This window comes from Xenopus laevis, chromosome 4L, assembly GCF_017654675.1.
Source record: "Xenopus laevis strain J_2021 chromosome 4L, Xenopus_laevis_v10.1, whole genome shotgun sequence".
Taxonomy (NCBI): domain Eukaryota; kingdom Metazoa; phylum Chordata; class Amphibia; order Anura; family Pipidae; genus Xenopus; species Xenopus laevis.
Genome location: NC_054377.1, coordinates 103,550,856 through 103,572,197, shown reverse-complemented (window position 1 = coordinate 103,572,197; position 21,342 = coordinate 103,550,856). Strand labels below are relative to the sequence as shown.

The window sequence follows — 21,342 nt, the reverse complement described above, 5'->3', positions numbered from 1 at the left end:
TTTTCCAAGCCAGTCATTGCATTACATTAGCATTTATATTAGTATAGCATCTCGGACGTTCTTATCTATGCAGATTATTGCTACATTACATATAGTTATATGTACATTAGTAAACATAGGCTAGCTTAATTAATAAAGAGTGTCTGTTATGCCACGAATGGTGCATGACCACAAGGTCTCTCCCTTTTGATTAAAAATGAGGCCACAAATTTAACTGGATCAATAGATTTTTATGGAAATGCCCAAGTAATAATTAGGTAATGCTAATTGTTTTTTTATGCTAACCCATAGCATAGGATATGAATTATTTATTTCTAGGACTAAAATATCAAGAGAAAAATGTCAGAGGTATTTTAAATTAAATAATTAGTTTAATTATCAATTTAAGTTAATAAAGAATTTTATAAGGAAATGCATCAGTTTAGCTCTTCTGGATCGCCATCTGGCTAAATGGCATGACTGGCCATGTCACAGATTGAAACGCCCTTTATGGAATATAGGAAGTTTTCTTGTGCACAACTGGGCATCCAGGGACCCATTGATAAAAACTGCTTCTAATATGGTTTCATCATATAATTAGATTTCTACTGTATAGTCTTTATGTGTCACCCTAAATAATCATTTGGCAGTCAAATAATGACTGATATGCCACGCACAAACAAAATGCGGACTGATCGCCCACATGTGGGGGTATATGGGCATCATAGAGTTCCTATAGTCTTGGTGGCCATAGATGCAAAGATCCGCTCTTTGGCAACATCACCAAACGAGCGGATCTTTCCCCGATATGCCATTAACAAACATGGCTATATCGGGTGTAATCTGATTGTTCGGCCGTGTGGCCGAACGATCCGATTACAATGTGCCGTGGGATCGGTCGGGTCAAAATAAAACCTGACCCATCGACCAAACGACCGATCTCCGACAGACGAAAGATGTCGGCACATGCCACACACGTTCCGAAAATCGTACGAATCCTCAATTCGTATGATAGGATCTGTGTGTCTATGGCCACCTTAACTGACCGGCTTTGTGCCAATCTATAATATAGATATGGCTGTAATGTGGCTATTATCTTGCAGTGTAGTCAGAAAGCCTGTTCTACCTGAGAGCCATAATTGAGGAAAATAATTTTGTTTATTTTCATGACACTTTTTGAAAGATTTTAACATTTAAAATTTGCTCTTTGTTTTTCCGTTTTCTTCATAGGTATCCATATCATCACGTGTGTTGCAGCGAGAACACAGTACATCCTTCACCAAGTGAACAAAATGCAGATTATACGGTGATTGAAGTCGAGACAACAAAGCAAAATGTAAGCCTTTTACATGATTTGAGCTCTAATGTTCCTGACAATTTTCTAAATGTGGCAAAAAAATTAAAAAGTATTATTATGCATTTACATATTATGCACTGGTAAAAACGGTGGTAAAAACAACCCCTTCAAACTACAGTATTGGAAAAACAGTCAAAAGTGAAGGAAAAAAACGCTTTTTAGCCAGCTCCCTTAGTTCTGAAAAGTGCAGCTTAACTTGGGACATCATAGTGAGCACATCCAAATGCTATTAGGACATTTGGCACACAAGGTAATTTGTAGATCACTACCGTGGGCAACCGATCTCCTAAAATGCCTCGCCTTGCTTAAGCTTTGGATTGCTGCAAGTAAAACCCATGGCTCATGGTGATCCTTCTTAATCAGGGAAAATACCTTCCTTTTCTTTTTCCGCGCTATGAAGTACACATCTCATGCACATCCACCTTTGCACTGTAATATAATACTGTTATTTGTAGACACATAATGTAATACCATCATGTTTAATTCCGTACTGTACAGACGTGGAGTACTTTGATTCAGGATGTGTTTTTAGTATTGTATTGGTTTTTTTTTTGTTTACACATTAAAGGATGAAATGGATATGCTAAAACCCCTTGAGCAAATGGAAACAGTTGCATCAGAAAATCAAGTAGAAGATATTAATTTGGAAGACTGTGCAAAAGATGAAAAGGTAAACATTTCTGTCAAGTTTGAAAGGCACCCTGCAAGTAACCAGATTAAAGTACTGAAACACATTCAAAATGAAATCTTTTTAAAATATATGTAAAAAACTCATTACTGGTTGTATAAGTAAAACAAAAAAGGGAAAAATACAATTACAGTGACACATTTTTAATATTACTATTTTGTTGTCGGCTAATACAATATTCTTATTGCTTTAGGTCAAAAATCCGGAGCAAGTTCAAACAATTCCAGTGGTTGACACAGACGCTAAAGACCTTGTAAAGGGAACTTTGAGTCTGGCGGCTGACACTGAAAACATTTCTAGTTCATCTACCTCAATTCCTTCTGTTCCTCAGTCAGAGTAAGTCTGCATTATAATAAAACAAGTAATTTTTAAGTTGTCACACATTTCAATTTTATATGGATTACTTTAGCTAAAAAATGCTACACTCTGTGTGTGTGTGTGTGTGTGTGTGTGTGTGTGTGTGTGTGTGTGTGTGTGTGTGTGTGTGTGTGTGTGTGTGTGTGTGTGTGTGTGTGTGTGTATATTTAATATTTCTATACACGTATACATTTGTATGACCCCGTTTTTTTATTAATTATATTAAAGTGCTGTGTAACTTTCTGGCACTATAAAAAAAAAATAATGATATTTATAATGTGCATGCACACATTGTTGAAAAGGACAATTAATTGGTGCAAAATTTCAGTGTTACAACCAATAACATCAATAAATAAGAGAATGTCTTAATAGAAAATATTTACCATGTGGTGCTCTAAATTGATCCATTCAGCAAACTGTTTTCATATTGGAACAGTATCCATTTTCTTTATGGTATATGGCCAAACAGGGCATTTTGTTTTGCTGCTATAAGACCAAAACTCTTCATAGCTGGCACTTGCCACTTTCTATGTACATCAGTGGGAGGTCTGAGCACTGTTCAGGGTCATTATGATTGCTGTCATCAGAAGTGCTGAAGAGAATGCTTGATGTATCATCACTACATGCAGAGAGGGTCATAGCCCCTTAGACATTTTTGATTATAAATACTTGTAAAAAATGGAGTATAATGAGAGAAAAAAGTTGAATATAACATTCAATAACAGCAAAACAAAGTAAGAGTGTACAATAATATAGCACTTTAGTTTTTTGGATATGATGAATTCCCTAAAATTATTGCACTGTGTTTTTCAGTTTCAATATATTTTATAGTCAAGTAGTAAGAGTAGTTGTCACTAAGGGTGACCTAGAAATTTCCACTAGAGATTTAATCTTGGGACAACCCATCAACCTTTATCATTTGGTAGTAGTCAGCCCTCAATGGAAACCAGGGAGATACGACTTAACCTGTGGTAAAAAAGAAAAGCCAATCCAAATCTGCTATATAAGGGCTTGCACATGCGCAGAATCAATCATCCAAGCTCTGCTCATGTACAAACAGCTACTGTATATCCCCCAGGCAAGTGAGACAAGTGTTCAGGAGCGTTGAAAGCATGACGCGAGGGGTTGTGGGGGTGAAATAAATTTTGCGCATGCTTACTTTCGGAACATAGACACAGGATGTGACGTACATCGTCAAAATGATGGCCGCAAAGTCGGCATCTGGGATTTACTTCTATCTGTCGGTACAAGAAATCCACCTCGAATTGTGTAATTAAAGTATGGCGTTTCAGGAGGGGGGGGCATGCAAATAACAGTTTAGAATAGCTATTAAAAATTACTTATGGCCTGGGTCAGAATGAAGTCATTATCCAGCTTGTAGGTCATGTTTGAAAGCCCGTATAAGTGTTCTACAGTGTTCTGTATGGCAGCAGGCATGGTTTCTGGGAACCTGAACCCTACCAATGTGTTCAGATTTTAATGATCTAGATCAGGGTGTCCAACCTTTTGGCTTCGCTGGGCCACATTGGAAAAACAAAAATTGTCTGGGGCTATACATGAAATACACAAACACTTATGATTTGTAAAAGTAAAGAAAATACACAAAAAGAACTACAATACCAGTTGGATAACCAGATGGAGCAGATGGGCCGCATTCATATCCATCCTGGGCCGCAGGTTGGACACCCCTGATCTAGATTCTAATAGCCCCTAGTACATAAGAAGAGATTACTCCCCCATTATTCTTGGATATGTGCTATGTGTAGTGTTATGGTTTGACTTTCACATGAACTGATGTTTTATGCAATGAAAGTTGCCTATATTTATAATATGTCTAATGGTAAAACACAAGCTGTTTATGTAATAGTATGATTTGCCAAAAACATAAATATTTAAATTCTTCCATTAAGTGATTTTGTCATGTCAAAAAAAAAAAAATCTGAAACTGCAGTCAAAATGTTTGCTCTGAATTTCCTAAAATGTTTTCTATGTTGTTAATATTTTATTACTGGAGAACTGATGTTGATAATTCAAGTTTAATTTTATAAAGGGCATCCAGTTCCTTCTATGCATCAAGTCATACTGTAGAACAACTACTTGGATCTCTTGTGCTAAATCTTGTTGGGGCAGGACAGTGGGGAAATGAATCAAAGTGTAAATACAGATGAATGCTTTACCCTGTGGTCATACTGTGACGGCCAGCAGTTGAAAACAACTTTCAATTTTGGGCTGCAAGGTTTAAAGGGGAGGTTCACCTTTAAATTAACTTTTATTAACTGAAATTACTTATTTTGAGCAATTTTTCTATTGGTCTTCATAAAAACTTTTTTTTATAGTTTTTGTATTATTTGCCTCCTACTTCTGACTCTTTCCAGCTTTCAAATGTGGGCCACTGACCCCATCTCAAAAACAGATGCTATATAAGGCTAAACATGTATTATTATTATTGCTACTTTTTATTACTCATCTTTCTATTTAGGTCCTCTCCTATCCATATTCCAGTCTTTTATTCAAAGCAATGCATGGTTGCTAGGGAAATTTGGACCCTAACCACCAGATTGCTGAAATTCTTGACTGAATAGTTGCTGAATGAAAATCTAAATAACTGAAGCCCCTAAAATAATAACAAATAAAAAACAATTGCTAATTGTCTTAGAATGTCTCTCTCTATATCATACTAAAAAATAATTTAAATATGAACAACTCCTTTTGTGTTACTGACTGTGATGCCTGCTTTCTTGCTGCTGCAAACCTGCACTTTGTGTTATAGACCATCATTTCAGACACTAGTAGGCATATATCAAGCAAAGGGTTAACACAGGCCAACATACCCACCTGTTTTGCCTACACTGTTGTTTGCTACTGCTGAACATTATGACTTCTGTTTGCTCCTGTCTTCTTGTTGAGGTAAACTAGAGGGAACGTTGAAACCATAATAAATTCATATAGATGTGTGCCTTCACTGCAGTGCACTGCTCCATTAATATTTCCATTGAGTGCAGTAGATTGGGCCAGGCTTTGAAAAGGCAAGAAATATGTCTGCAGATATCAGAGTTCATAGCTAATATTTATTATTCCATTTATATCCCAGTCTGTACGTTCATTGCATATAAAAATGCAGCATGTTTAATTTTGTTGGGCCATTTCCCCAATTCTCATTGTAACTATTAAGCTCAACAAATACCATGGACCTCTTTAAAATTATAGCAATGGAAAGCTCCCTTCACTATTGCATTGCCTTCATGGAGCAGATTGACCATATGAAGAATATCTTAAATTTGAATGAATAAGATTTATTTAACATTTGCTAAGCTACCAGTCACACAGTGGAATTGGTATTTTCAAAAAACCTTCAACTAGTATGAAAGCTCACTCTTTGAATTAATTGGCTCACTCTTTGAATTAGTTAGGAGTTACATGCATCTGAATATTAGAAAATATTAAAAACCAGTAGACTTGATTGGCCATCAAGGGGAAAAGCTAATTAGTCCTACAAGAAATTTATTTAAATAGGATACAAAATAGAAAATGGCAATGATGGTTTTAGTGGTTTTAGTGGACAACAGGTTTCCAGAATATAGATTCTATACCGTAACACCTTAATAGCCCCTTTTTAATAGGAAATTAATAAAAAAAGGGCTTAGCCCAAACATACACGTGCTTATTATTTTAATCTTATTTTTTTATTTAGCTAAACAGGGAAACTATAGCTATTCTGTAGTTGGTCCTTGCATCAAAGATAATTTGATTACCAGAGCTCAGATAAGGCATAATTGTTTTCTGTCTAGCTTTTCCTTATTAATAATAATAATAATAATAATAATAATAATAACAACCTCACAAGTACCAAACGTGGAATAGCTTCAGTTTTGCTGTTTGCTCTGTTTAGCTGAAGAAAGTATGTGAAGTCACATTCACGAAACTCCTGTTCAACACCTTTAAATTTCTGAGCAATCAAAACTTTCTATCATTAGCTTCTAGTGGCTTCTTTTCAGTTATTTATATGACGTCTCTTTGGTTTCCATTCAGGTTCAAATTGTAAGATAGTCTTCTATGCAAGAGATAGTTTATTGTTTTTGTGGAACATGGTATTTTGTCACTTTAGCTAAAGATAAGCTGTCATTATTCAAAATGCTGAAAACTGTAAGAAATTGATTCTTCCTGACAATGGGAATTGTAGCACATAAGGCACGCTGAGTGGTTTTTTGGATGATTATCTGCAATAACTGCCACAATTTGTCTCTAGGACAAATTGTGTGATTTAGAATATAATCATTCAGTACATTTTTATCTCAAAGATCCATGCCCAAGGCTAGTCAAGGTTGTGCAATTAACACCTTGATAGCATGTTTGTCTTCGGGCTGTTTTACAAAATTTTGCACAACCTCACATTACCACAAGTGGATCAGTAACTGGATGGTATAATCTGGCATCCGCCTGTTCTGGGGGCTGATTCGCTCTGTGCTGCCGTGAGATAATGTTTAAAACATACGCTGATGCAGAGAGAACTATGCCCAGGTAGGAAGAAAGTGGTTTAAAGAAGCTACGCTATCGATATAGCCTAGAACCCTGGCCCACTGTAGCTAATCTTGTAGATGTCATTGCAGGAATATATGAAACTTAATAGTAGTTTCCTCACCCCATTCCACCTAGAATATTTTTCTGGTCTGATTCATTTCTTGAAACACATCAAAGGTAAAAAGCATGTTATTTCTTTTCCTTCAGTGCTGTAGAAAATTCCAGTGACGCTCTCCCTGTAGCCAGCTTTAGTGAAGCTGGGCAGTCAGAATCTGACTGCGACATTGGGGGGGCGGTAGAGGTTGACCCTATGAGTGAGCCATCTTTTATCAAACCACCAGCAAGGTGAGTATTGAAGTAGGCTGAACTTGCATAATCAAACAGCGCTCAAACGCGTGAAAAAGGTAACTTGTCGAAAGCTCCTTTACCCATGCAGCATCCAACCGCTCATATGCTCTTCTCGCTTTTTGTGTTGCATTTATAAATGTGCATATTGTGTATGTGCATGAAGTCTGAAAAGGCAGAGGTGCAGCTGAAAAGCCTTCAGGATTATGATATCCGGGTCTGTCTGTCTGTAAGACCTTTTAGTTCCCTCTATTATTTGTCTTATATAGTAAAGCATTTTAGTTTGCAAATCCGTATGAGGAATGGAAACTCTAACTTTGTGCATAACCGTCTTCAAATTAGATGTGTGTCTCGCAACACAATCATCTTGAGCATTTTCAGTTGCACCATTGGCGTCATTTATAATTTTAATGCAAAGTAATGGCTCATTGCAGGAAGTATGATAAAAATAAAATAATTTAAAAGACAGCATGTAACCATATTAGTTTGATTGCTTTGGGGTTTGCCAATTTTTTCTAAATACTGCATTTTTGAGTATTGCATCTTTAGTGCTTGCTTACAGATAAATGCATTGATAGCAATAAAAAATGTATGTTTTGTATTTTTCTTTTTGTCTTTTTTATATTTCTTCTCAGGCTTGTGGGTCATCATACTGAAAACATCTCCGTTCAGCACAGTGAAAGAAAAGCAACATCTCAAGAACAGGAGGAAAATGTGTCTAAAACTCCAGAAGCTGAAAAGGAAAAGCAAAAATTACCTATCAGTTCTTCAGAGCATACAGAAAAAAAGGTAGCTATGTAAACATTAATTGCCAAATTGTGCTTTTCATTTTAGTACCAGCTATATCCTGTATTGGGAAATTGTGATATGCAATAACATACAGTTGTCACTTCAAAAGTACGTCCTGCAATAATTCATGACTTTCAGGATGTATAGAAGCAAAATTGGGTGTAGAATGTACCATGAGGAAAGCATAAGCAAAATTGAATATCACTGGAACTTTAAAACTTAAGCATATGAGGCTCGCTCCTGCCATTTTTGTAAATATATTTTTAATACGTTTTAAAACTCCAAAAGCTGCTTTAATAAAAAGTCAGACATTTTGTATTTAAGCATTTCATTTTATTGGTGCTAGTAGATCGAAATCAACTTTTTTTTAATAGTTGCAAGGTTTAAAATGTGGAGAATGGATGTCTTTTAGACATGCACCAAATCCAGGATTCGGTGCAGGATTGGGTCATGGTTCAGCCTTTTTCAGCAGGATTCGGCCGAATTCTTGTGCCTGGCCAAACCGAATCCTAATTTGCATATGCAAATTAGGGGTGGGGAAGGGAAATCACATGACTTCATCACAAAACAAGGATGTAAAAAAAAAAATTCCACTTTTTTCATTTCCTGACCTTAATTTGCATGTGTAAATTAGGATTTGGTTCGGTATTGGGTCAAATCTTTGATAAAGAATTCAGGGATTCGCCCGAATAACAAATAGTGGATTCGGTGCATCCCTTATGTCTTTTGATGCCTTTATTGGATATCAGTTAGTTATATATGCAAGCCTTGGAGGCCTCTGGAATCACTTTCGGCATGTTTGTTGACCTTCCAGAAAGCAGATCAAAAAGAAGCAACAGGTGTAGACTTAGTAGCTCCTGGAGGTACAAAGGACATTCCAACATTTGATGAATGGAAAAAACAAGTTATGGAAGTTGAAAAAGAGAAAAGTAAGTCAAACTGAAACTGTAAATGAATAATAGTGGCACTGTATGCACATTGTTCACAATATATATATATATATATATATATATATATATATATATATATATATTTATATTTATATTTATATTTATTTTATAGATAGATCTAGCCAAATTCCCATTAGGCTTTCAGAGTTTGTATATTAAAAGCAAAGCTACGATAGGTACTTCATAGTACAGTGGATTTTGTAATTGTTTTTGTAGAGAAAATGTTTAATTTGCAATAGAACTGCTGTGTCAGCTACTGTGAATAAGTTGTATGCAGCTGCTGGGAGGAGAGGAAACATGTAATCTTTCTGATTTCCACTCTCTCCTAATCCAGCAAAGATTAAATCTGTTCCCATAGCCAACTGTTTCTCTTTACTGAACAAAAATGTGATGTACACCATTTTGTTCATGTGCAGAAAGAAAGCAACTGTTTTTTTTAACTTGATATTAATTTCATATTATTTATTCCAACACATGTTTTTGGACGGGTCTTTATGCTGTACAACAGATGTCCTTTGCTTGACCTATTTCCTTCTATCTTTACTTTGGTATTAACAAAAGCCATTTCTGGAATTAAGTGACAGTCAAGTGATCATTCCACAAGCCCCTTAGAGGGCAATCATCTTCTTGTGAAGGTTGTGTACTTAGAAATCAAAGGCAAATTTTGTGCTTTATCACATGAGTGTCAGCACATTTTAATACTTAACATATACTTTGCTTAAGTTAAAAAATATATATTTTTCTAGGCCAGTCAATGCACCCTTCATCTAATGGAGGACAGCATGCTGTGAAGGTCCAAAAAAACCGTAACAATTATGCTTCAGTGGAGTGTGGAGCAAAAATACTTTCTGCCAACCCTGAGGCCAAGGTAATGTAAACATGCATTAATATTTATGTTGTCCATATTCAAGAAAACCCAAATTGCTTTTCAGTGCCACCTCCCTCCAATATGTGCACTGCCACATTTGAAGGCAGTTCTTAGAGAAGGTAAATCCATCTTTTGCCTTTTTTATTCAAGCTACTTAAAAAATAAAAAAAAGGCAGGTAAAACTCCTGCAGTCGTCTTGTGTGCCATTTCAATAATCTCTGGAAGGAGAAAAAAGAACCCCAATTGCTTCTCACTCGTTCAGCAGTCTCTCGGTTATGTTAACTACCTATTAAATATTTTGTGATTACCATATAGTAATCACTAACCAGTTAGGAGTATAAAGTGCTTAATTATGAATTTACTTAAATTGAACCTTAATTCAGTTACATTAAAGTGCAAGTGCTAAATTGTACAATTAACTTTAACAAGTATTTATCATCAACTTTTTAATTTATAATACAATCAATAGAATGAACTATATTGCACTTTAATTTAACTGAATTAAGGTTCAATTTAAGTAAATTCATAATTAAGCACTTTATACTCCTAACTGGTTAGTGATTACTATATGGTAATCACAAAATATTTAATAGGTAGTTATTAATCGAGAGACTGCTGAACGAGTGAGAAGCAATTGGGGTTCTTTTTTCTCCTTCCAGAATCACTTTAAATCTACTGATTTAGGTCAGACCTCTGCTTCTGCTGTGGGATAAAGTCAAGTTCCAAGGGATCACTTTGTTTGTGTAAAATAATTTCAATAATCTCTGCCATGCTTCAGAAGTTAGTCTGTATGCAAACAAAGCGATATTTTGATGTTTACCTTCTCATGAGTAAATAGAGTCTAAGCTAACATGCTAAACCTATTTTTATTAAACGTCAAATAAAAATTAGCAAAGTCTAATTTTGCTGCTATTTATGTATGGCTATAAAAATACAAGCCATTATTCCTCCTCCGTCAAATTTTACAGCCATGTTGAGAATTCAGACATTTAGGGGCACATTTACTTAGCTCGAGTGAAGCATTCGAATGAAAAATACTTCGAATTTCGAAGTATTTTTTTTGGACACTTCGACCATCGAATTGGCCACTTCGACCTTCGAATCGAACGATTCGAACTAAAAATCGTTCGACTATTTGACCATTCGATAGTCGAAGTACTGTCTCTTTAAAAAAAACTTTGTCTTGCTACTTCGCCAGCTAAAACCTACCGAGCACCAATGTTAGCCTATGGGGACCTTCCCCATAGGCTTTCTAACTAATTTCTGATCGAAGGAAAATCGTTCGATCTTTGGATTAAAATCCTTCGAATAGTTTACGAAATGCGGTTAATCCTTCGACATTCGAAGGAAGGATTTTACTTCGATGGTCGAATATCGAGGGTTAATTAACCCTCGATATTCGACCCATAGTAAATGTGCCCCGTAGTGTTCTCCTGGCATCTGCCAAACCTTGACTTCATTTAGGCAGTCAGATGGTAAAATCACAGTTCATCACTCCATTGAACACGTTTCCAGTTTGCGGCAAATACTCACAGTTATGAACATTTATTTTCTCGAGACTAACTCTGTTTTGTAATTTGTTTCAGAGCACATCTGCGATACTAATAGAAAACATGGACCTGTATATGTTAAATCCATGTAGCACAAAAATTTGGTAAGTTATAATCAGTAACTGACCGTTCTTTCTCCTAAGAAAAAAATATATTGCACATTTTCTAATCACATTGTGAAAAGGAGTGGTATTTTGAATTCCCCTGGACATGGAATAGTTATTAAGGGTGTAACTTTTGCATACATCATTCATTTTGTATTAGCCACACCACATATATGTCATTGTTGTGTACAGAAGACATATTCTTGGTGTGGTTCTACAAGTGCTTTGTAAAGAAGAAGAATTAATTGCTCTTCTTCCAAGATGACCAGCCTGTAAAATTCTCTCATCAGGGATTGTGCATTACAAGGAGAACAGACCACCCATTACATGGTGTTGAACATACTGTATATTGTTTTGTTTTCTTTCCCTTATCTATGACTATGAAGATTTTCATTCATCCAGGTCATGGTATATCTAGTAAAGGTAAATTTTAAAACAACTGGATTGCTGAGTAATCAATGAAGACGTTTCACTACTCATCCGAGCAGCTTCTTCAGTTCAACTGACTGGTGTGGGAAGTTCTATATTTCTTTTTTACATCAGCCATGAGAATAGTGAATACACCAACTAAATCATCCACTGAATCATCCAAATCTAACTGTACAAGCCTAGCTATACAACCATATTGCCTCACCATCTGGACATTTATGAAATGTTGGGTGACAATTTCTACGTATATTGTAATCCTGATGAATTGGGGATTATCTGTTTTAACAGAACATTTTCTTTGGCAGAAAGGAAGTTAAGAGGAGCCACAGCTGCTCTTTACTTCCTGTTTCTGATCATTCAGGTGGTCTATCTGTACTGAAGGAAAGAAAGTACTTGTGTATGGAAATATTTCTAATTTTGGCTATGTTACTATAGGTATGGTATTATTTTTTAATAAAACTGAAGCTACAATACATACAATGCAGCTATTTTTGCAATAACTGCATTTACCTCTTTTATTCTTTCCATTTCCAACATTATAGTATTTCAACTTTTTGTTTTCATGTGCCTGAATGAAAGTTTAAAGGGGACCTGTCACCCAGACATAAAAAGCTGTAAAATAAAAGTCCTTTTAAATTGAAAATGAAATCCAATTTTTTTTATATGAAAGTATTCGGAGTTGCCGTAAACTCGTTTAAAAATCTTAGCTGTCAATCAGATACTGCCTGTCCCTCTTCTATGCCTTAGGCATAGAGATGGGGCAGGCAATTACTTTCACTTTCCATGCAGCACTTACTAGATGTAACTGCACCTCCCACATCCCCCCCCCCCTCTTTTCACCATTTAATTGTGTAACCTGTGCATGAAGATGGACATCAGGTCCCCCATTCTGGTGCACAAACAAGATTTTGAGATGATGCAAGGCTTGCCTTAATAACAGTGTCCACAAAATGGCTCCTGTCTTCTTGCTATAATTATGAGTTCCCACACCGAAATGAAACAAGATTCATATAATTTATATAGTGTATTTAAAGTTCATTTTTATTGACAACGTGATAAAATAGGATTTGGAATATTTTTTTTGGGTGACAGGTCCCCTTTGAAAGTTAATCAGCTCCTTATGCTTAATTTCCACTGTGTAAATTCTGCACTTGGTTTCCTACCCTCCTATACCCCTTGGTTTTCCGATAATATGTTAGGGGGTGCACTTTTATTATTAATTTCATTCAATGCAAAAACATTTTTGTTTACTATCTTAAATTAGGATTTGTGCAATTTAGTTGGGTAAACAAGTACTTACAGTTTATTAATAAACTTCTACTATCCACATATATAAAGTTCAAGCAGAATTTTCTTTTTCCTCAACAGGTTTGTTATTGAACTGTGTGAGCCTATCCAAGTGAAGCAACTTGATATAGCAAACTACGAGCTCTTTTCTTCTACTCCAAAAGATTTCCTGGTTTCTATAAGTGACAGGTGAAAAAATGTAGTATTAAACTAATGGATTTTCTATAAGGAACAAAAATGTTTGTTTGTGTCCTTTTCTGAGTACTTTCATAATTTACATTCCATTATTATTATTTATATTATATGCATTAAAGAAAAAAGTGAAATCACTGGGGGGGGGGGTGCCAAATGTGAGTGAGCACCATGGATCGGTCGAATTCCTTCTTTGTGCCAGGTGCACATGCACAGTTCATGCACTCACTGCTCATGCATCAGCCTGGGGCAATAAGAGAAAAATTATGTGGAATAAGACTATTGCTCTGTGGTGCACCAGAAAACTAAAGAAAACAGTACCAGAGAACTGAACCTTTACTTAAAAGCCAAGATGTTCAGTGGCTCTATAATAGTAATTATTTCTCCTTCAAGTGGGATTCCTACAATTTCTTACTAATATGAGCTCTCCAAGCAATCAATAGAATATGGATGGCATATATATTTTAGGAGAATGTGCTTTACAGCTGGAGGCACTGGAATATCATTGTTTATGTGTAGCACTCAAAGCAAGCCGCTTGATCCTATGCAGTAAAGGAACACAAGTGCAGTTAACGAGATGGCTGCACACATACCGTAATGGGCAGATCTCTTATAAAGGGCCTACTGCCATTGGAGTGCTCACCCAATAATGGCAAACGATGCACCCATTCACAACTTAAATCAAGATGATACTGACATGCTCCTGTATGAATTGATTTTCTAGTAGTAGTACTAGTCATGCAGCACTGTAATATTCTCTATATGCCCAGGCAAATATTTGAAGAAGGGCCAATTCTTCTGTAGGTCACACTGGAGTGAAGGCGATGCAGTCCTTCCTTAAGGCTGGAGCACAAATGTAAATGGAACTCCAGCCTCTTGAAAGATCACACTGCCTCTACCTTGCCATGAGTGTTAACTGGCTCTTTGCTCCCAGAGTGTTGGCAAGTAGTGTGTCTTAGGCACAGTTTTGTTAAAAGAACATTTCAATACCCCATGATTAGGAATTACAGAAATATGTCTGTCACATACAGTCAGCAAATAGTTTGATAGACCAGGAATATTTTGTTCCTTTAGAACAAGTTTGAAATTACTTGTGCCATTCGTTCATCATGTACCAAACTTGCAATACACATTGAGTGACTACATGTATTGAGTGAGTAAAACTGATGAAAAGCATCATTGGTGATGTTTTTTTATAGCAACCAATAAGCAATTATATTTCAACAGTAACCTGCAAGTTAAGCAACCATTCAGATTTTTTACTTTTTGTTTTCTATAGGCAACATCACCAGTGATGTTTGTTTCCGTTGTTTTATACAGCATGATAAATAGGACCCTGATTGAATGCACCGCAATTACTGGCATACTCTTTTTCTTACCACACTCATAAATCATGAAACGTCTGCATTATGCAGCTTGGACATGCTCTTCTTCTTGTGCAATGCCTGGGTTTGCTGCAAAGTAGGTGTTTGCTATTTTTTAAATGTATTGTGTGGAAAACCAAAACCTGATAATGCCATGAAAGAATGCCAACTCAATAAAATAAAGTGATCAGTGCTAAAAAATGAGATATAAAGTATGTGCCATACTTTATACATATGTTAACTTTACAACACCCAAAACTAATATCAAGGGGGCTCATTTACAAAAGTACAGACCAGTATGAATGTGTGCAAAAACTGGGTGCAAACCATCATGTTTTTTGCACTTCGGCAACGTGCTTCACACTTTACCATAAATTCTCAGGTATTTGTGCCTAGAATAGAACACAAGACTTGCACTTCACCCATGAATGGAGCACTGCCTTCTTTCATCAATGCTGTATTCATTATTGGGAGACACATAGCAAGTTGACTTGCGTGTCACTCAAACAATCACTACAAATTTCACATGTATTAAATTAACCTTCTGCTTTATAGGTATCCCACAAATAAATGGGTGAAGCTTGGTACTTTCCATGCAAGAGATGAAAGAAATGTTCAAAGTTTTCCACTGGATGAACAGATGTATGCAAAATATGTCAAGGTGAGGGTTCTTTTAATATTTATGCAGTCACATGGTGAGTGGTTTACTTTATGAGGTGTGCAAGACATACGTTAGGCACTCAGATGCTATCCCTCATAATGCCACATATGTATCCATTATAAAGTTGTTGCTAAGGGTAAAATTGATTAATTTGTGCCTTAGAAGTTTACTGTGTGCCTCCTTGACGGGTATTTTTCCGGTGGGTAGGTATACTGCACAGTGATTTACAGCATTTTGTAAAAGATGGTAGTACCTGAATAGTTCCAAAGCCAGGAAGTCAATATCAATTAACTCGGACACGTTGCCATGTGCACAAAAATTGTTACTATCTTGCAAGAGCTTGCAGTGTTCTACATTTGGCCAGCATGCATATATATACAAAAATGTCTCTGCTACCGTCTTCCTTATGAATCTGCTAAAGGGAAAGCTGCAGCTGGCTCTTTGAGCCTAACAGGCCTTTTAAACTGTTCAAGTACCTCAAGGTGTCATGGAGGCACCAATTGTAATAAATATGCATACAATAAATCTATTCAATACATTTAGTTAGATATAAACATTGATGTGGTGAAAAACTTACACAGACTATGTGCTGCGTGCATTGCTACTTTCTGTAACATTGTTACTTATTTTGATTTTCATGATGTAATGCTTTTGAGGGTTATGCAATTTTCGTGTGTTAACATTATTATAAAAATAATAGAAAAGAAAAAACTGACATAGATTCGGCACATGGTAGATTAACTTTAAACAGTGCTGCAGTTAATATGAAAATTTGCAGTTTGAAGGAACCAAGGTCTTGTAAAGGCATGTTTTAACTAAAACGGTGGCCCTGGGAATTTTCCTATTTACAGGATATTTTACTTTAGAGCTGATGGACAGACTGCACCACTCATCATCCCACTGAGGCTGCAGTGTCCCTGGTATAATGGCAAAAAACCTTGTGCTGTGCATAAAAGAAAAACAAATTGCACTTTGCACACTGCACTTGTGGAAAATGCATGACCCCTTTCAAGCTCCTGAAAAAAGAAATGTAAGATTTTGCCTGACTGATGAACTGGGAAGCCATTTTTTCATTGTGTGTAACTTAGCTCTTTGTTTGCACCCTCTCCTTTTCATTTTCTAATGTTATTCAGACACTGAATATTTGCAGGAGTCTCTGACCATTGCAACCAGAAACTACCTAAAATGCAAAACTAGGGTATTTAAAACAAAAAAATACTAAATTCAAAAAAACATCAAAACTCTCAAGCAAATTGTGAAAATGACTTGAATTTTCACAGAATGAGACTTTCTACATCATATTAAATTTCTAGGGGCTTCTGCATAAAGTGCTTCACAGAATATTGAATTGAAAGGAAAATCAAGGGATTGCTTGCCGATAACAAGAATAATTGCATTCTAATTCAAATCTACACGGTCTGATTCTGACACTGAAACAGAAAAAATAATCTTGTTTTTAAGCGAGGCCTTTAGGCTAAGGCCATACGATATGGATCTCGGCATCTGAGAAAGGCAGGCCAAGAATCCGCTGCTCCCCACTCCTCTGCACCGGTCGGATGCAGACAGAGGCGGCAGATTTTGGTGCTGAAATGTGCAATTTTGCATTTTGTGCTGAAATTCCTTTGTGCCTGCAGAAGAGAAGGGGAGCAGTGAGACAGACGAGCACTGTGTGATTGCTCGGCAGCTTTATCTTTGTTGCTTCTAAACTCAGGGGATCTGAGAAAAAAAAAAGTCAAACCGTGGACTCCAACCCTCTATCATCATTTGTTTACCTGTGCCAACTATCCCACTGACATCATTGGAGGGGGCAGGGCCTTCGCAGAAATATAAGTGAAAGGAGGACTGGTGTGCAAGCCTGCCACCCACTTGCAACCTGCTGGAGGTATGCTGTGCTGGTCTGGATCCATAGGTGCAGTGAGTTTCGGGCTAGCCTGTACAACACTAGTTCTCATTGGCTTAACTGTGGACAAATTTATCCAGAAAAAAGGCTGCATTCAAGATTCTTATTAATGGCCCTTTTTGTGATCTGTGACAGCAGTCTGGACAATTATTGCACTTTTTTTTCCTCCTTATATATTTTCTTAGGAACTAAATGAAATTGCGTGTCCATGTCGTAAATTGATTTTTGCATGCTTTCATTCTACTCTTAACTCTACAAAATTACATTTTGAAATCTGTAATTTTCTTAATTTTGAATCCAAAGCTTATCTTTTATGCATATTTTGAGGGTGGAGCTGTCAATTAAATGTCTCTTATGTCAAACTTATATACATCTTGCATCTTTCTTCCTCTTAACTATTTGTCCATTTAAAGCTTGTGCTTCTTTACTAAACTATAATTGAGTGGATAAAGTTGCAGTAAGTTTTACTAGTGCGAATGAGCAATTGGGACTTTTAGGAGTTGATTTTGCCATAAAGCACAATGACTGTCCCTGTTCTAATTACTCTTTAATGCAATAAAATCATTTAATAAATTAGTACAAAAAGTTTACTAATGCTTATTGCAATTTTCCTTAAGACCTGATCAATAATTGATATCCCTAATCATTTGCATTGATACCTGTACTTTCTTTTCTCTTCTCCAATAAAACTTAGTCCCAAAATAAGAAACTAAATATAATTAGTGTTTTATTTCCATTTTCTGTGGGAGATACTCAGTATTTTTCGGTATGTTCAGTATGTGTATTTGAGGCAACCTGTCACCCAGAAATGAAAATCTCTATAATAAAAAGACATTTTAGTTGAAATATGAATTCATTTTTTGAATTTTTTTAACCTGGCATGACTATTGCCTTCCCTACTTTACCACTAGCATAGCAATCAATTTACATATTACAGTTCCCTTTTACTCCTCGCATCCCCCATCCTGTGCACTATATTCTTGCATACAATGCCATCAATTTAACAAGATATAGCAGTAATGGCTGCTTATTGCTATCATTCGTTTAAGAAGAAGGCTAATACAAGATTTCAAGAATTTATTTAGTGTAAGTAAAGTTTATTTTGCTAGATTAACAAGATATGAATTATTGAATTGGGTAACAGGTGTCTTTTAAAAACATACCCCTTTTTTTGGCATGTGTGAAAATAATTTTTAGTAACATTTTAGTAACTTAAATGTAAAACGATTTTAACAAGATTTTCAGATTTTTCTATATATTTTAGCATTCTTTCAATCTAAAATACTAGTGACATAATTTAAATGAAATATGTTATTGTTCTGCTATAGGTCATTTAATAAGCAGTGATTTATTTAAACACACAGTGCAATGGAGGCAGCCAGATTTTGATTACATTATATTCCCCTGTTGTGCAATAATAATCCCACAAAAGTTAATGAATCTCTTTACCTTTTACTTACTTTTACTTAAAATGACCCAGGCCAATGATCAGATCATAAACACAGCCGATGCAGGCCCATTGAAAGAAAGCCACATCAACCCACTGAGGTGGCCCAATCTCTCTGCGTGATTTTCAGCAAATATCTGCAGGAAAGGCTGTCTGGTAGGGCCCATTCACAAGCAGATAAAAGGAGCAAAGTCTTGCTGCTTAAAGGAGAAGGAAACCCAGTCGGTGCAAAAACACTCCCCCCTCCCGTGTGTTACCCTCCCTCCTCCCCCCTGGCCTACCTGTCCCGCTGGGTAAATGCCCCTAACTTGTTACTTACCCTTCTGCGCAGGTCCAGTCCACGGAGTTCACAGGCACCATCTTCTTCCACGTGATCTTCTTCCTGCTTTGACCGGTGTTTTGGCGCATGCGCAGTAGGAGCATTTCGCCGGTACGGATCTACTGCGCATGCGCCAAAAGTCACAAAGTTTGTGACTTTGTGACTTTTGGCGTATGCGCAGTAGATCGTACCGGCGAAATTCTCCTACTGCGCATGCGCCGTACAAAGCAGGAAGAAGATGGTGTCGGTGAACTCCGTAGACTGGACCTGAGCAGAAGGGTAAGTAACAAGTTAGGGGCATTTACCCAGCGGGACAGGTAGGCAAGGGGGGAGGAGGGAGGGTGGGCAACACACGGGGGGGGAAGGTTTTTGTGCCGACTGGGTTTCTTTCTCCTTTAAATCTGCTTATTTATGGCTAGTTTTAGATCCAATGCACACTGATATACACAGGAGACTTTAAGCAGAATTAAAGTTCTGTATAATTATAACAACATTTGTATATAATTTAAAAAGGGTGTGTGTGACAATGGTAAGGATTATACTAGGGTGGGTGGGTGTGTCTATGCTTTAGGGCTATAACAGGGCATATACCTGTGAATTACTGCAACTTGATACACTTGGTTTCCTCTAAGAAGCATATTAAGCTATGATTCTTTAGATGATGTAGCTTTTTGCATGTATCTTCTCTGAACTGACACTTTTTTTTTCTCTTTCTCGTTTCCTGACCCTTCTTGCTTCAGATGTTCATCAAGTACATAAAGGTTAGCAAACCTCTCTGAATGTTTTCTGTGCAGCTCACTAGTGCATGGCATGTAGGGATGCACTGAAATCAAGAATTTCTGCATTTGGCCAAATACCAAATCCTTCACAAAACTTCATGTTTTCAGTTATGCAGAACTTTAAAATCACAATATATAGTATTCAGACAGATCTGAATCCTGCCAAATATGCTTGGATTTGGCCAAATCGGTAACCAAATCCTGTATTTGGCTCTTTCCTAATAACAAGAGAAGCTTTATTTGTAGAGCAACTCCATAATTGCTTGTTGGTACTTTTGACTCTAGATAAAGGTCTTTCAGTATTTGTATGTGTATTCCTTATTTTTCATCTTATTTTTTAGGTGGAGCTGATATCACATTTTGGATCAGAACACTTTTGCCCCTTAAGCCTCATAAGGTAAATTAAGTATAATAATTGTAAATTATAATAAATGATTCATGTTGTATGTGCATCCATACAGAATTCAGTGATTATAGCTAAAGTTATTTCACCTTGGGTTAACACTAGCTCACAGAAACTGAAACCATACACACCCTACTTTTAGTATATAAATACTCTTGGTCAGTCATTACCCTACTTTCAGCACCTTCAATAACTCTGTTTGTCTCTTCTTCTTAATTTCACCTTCTGTTTACTGATATAAAAGACTAAACTCAAATGAAGCATATTGTGTTCTTTTTCTGATTTCTATTTCACAAGGTTATCTAATCTTTCCTGTTTACTAATACCATCAAAATCTTCTTAAACCTACTTGTAGGTTATATTTCACTTGGTTTTGCAGACAGCCCCCTCAGTTTTGTGAATTATGTTTGGGCACCTTTGATCTGTCTTTAAAGGAACAGTAACACCCAAAAATTACAGTGTTTTAAAGTAATGGAAATATAAATAGTATGAAGTGATGCTCTGCACTGGTACATCTGGTGTGTTTGCTTCAAAAACTTTGTTATAGTTTATATACACAAGCTGCTGTGGAGTCATGGGGCTGCCATAAACAGCAGATAACAGATAAGCTCTGTGGTATACAATGGGATTCTTCAGAATTTATCTGCTATCAACTGTGTATCCTGTGCTTGAATAGCTGCCCTCATGGCTACACAGCCGTTTGTTTATATAAACTATAGTAGTGTTTTACCATTGAGTAACTGCTCCTGGAAAAACTTAGTACATTTTATTACATATGGGGGTTTAATTTGTTTGTATACATCTCTGCAAAAAATGAAGTGATGTTTTAATGCATATATGCCACAATATGCTTTGGGAAAGTATGTGTCCATCAGTCATTATTCTACAATTTAGTATATCACGTGCCTTTACCATTATTTTATTCCCTATTTATGTCCTTACCTTTAAGTGCAGTAGATCTTAAAATCAATCGTGCTGATATTCAAGGTAGAGTTCATGTTATAGGTCTTGAACTAATGAGTTGTACCTATTGCTGGTCAGGAGTGAAGCAAGAAG

General features: G+C 36.3%; 1 protein-coding gene across 5 annotated transcripts in view; it reads left to right on the top strand.

Annotated features, from left to right (window-relative positions):
• Nucleotides 1-21,342, top strand: part of suco.L (SUN domain containing ossification factor L homeolog) — a 52,316-nt gene that overhangs the window by 13,017 nt on the left and 17,957 nt on the right. For 2 of the 5 annotated variants that reach the window (XM_041590550.1, XM_041590549.1), the window contains exons 2-13: nucleotides 1,210-1,315; nucleotides 1,905-2,006; nucleotides 2,218-2,360; nucleotides 7,107-7,244; nucleotides 7,880-8,033; nucleotides 8,848-8,962; nucleotides 9,730-9,851; nucleotides 11,438-11,505; nucleotides 13,303-13,410; nucleotides 15,333-15,438; nucleotides 19,845-19,865; nucleotides 20,225-20,280. In XM_041590550.1, coding sequence (XP_041446484.1) covers nucleotides 1,210-1,315; nucleotides 1,905-2,006; nucleotides 2,218-2,360; nucleotides 7,107-7,244; nucleotides 7,880-8,033; nucleotides 8,848-8,962; nucleotides 9,730-9,851; nucleotides 11,438-11,505; nucleotides 13,303-13,410; nucleotides 15,333-15,438; nucleotides 19,845-19,865; nucleotides 20,225-20,280 — 1,239 coding nt within the window. The remainder of the gene's footprint in view (nucleotides 1-1,209; nucleotides 1,316-1,904; nucleotides 2,007-2,217; nucleotides 2,361-7,106; nucleotides 7,245-7,879; nucleotides 8,034-8,847; nucleotides 8,963-9,729; nucleotides 9,852-11,437; nucleotides 11,506-13,302; nucleotides 13,411-15,332; nucleotides 15,439-19,844; nucleotides 19,866-20,224; nucleotides 20,281-21,342) is intronic. The other 3 variants (XM_041590553.1, XM_041590551.1, XM_041590552.1) reach the window with 2 other exon arrangements.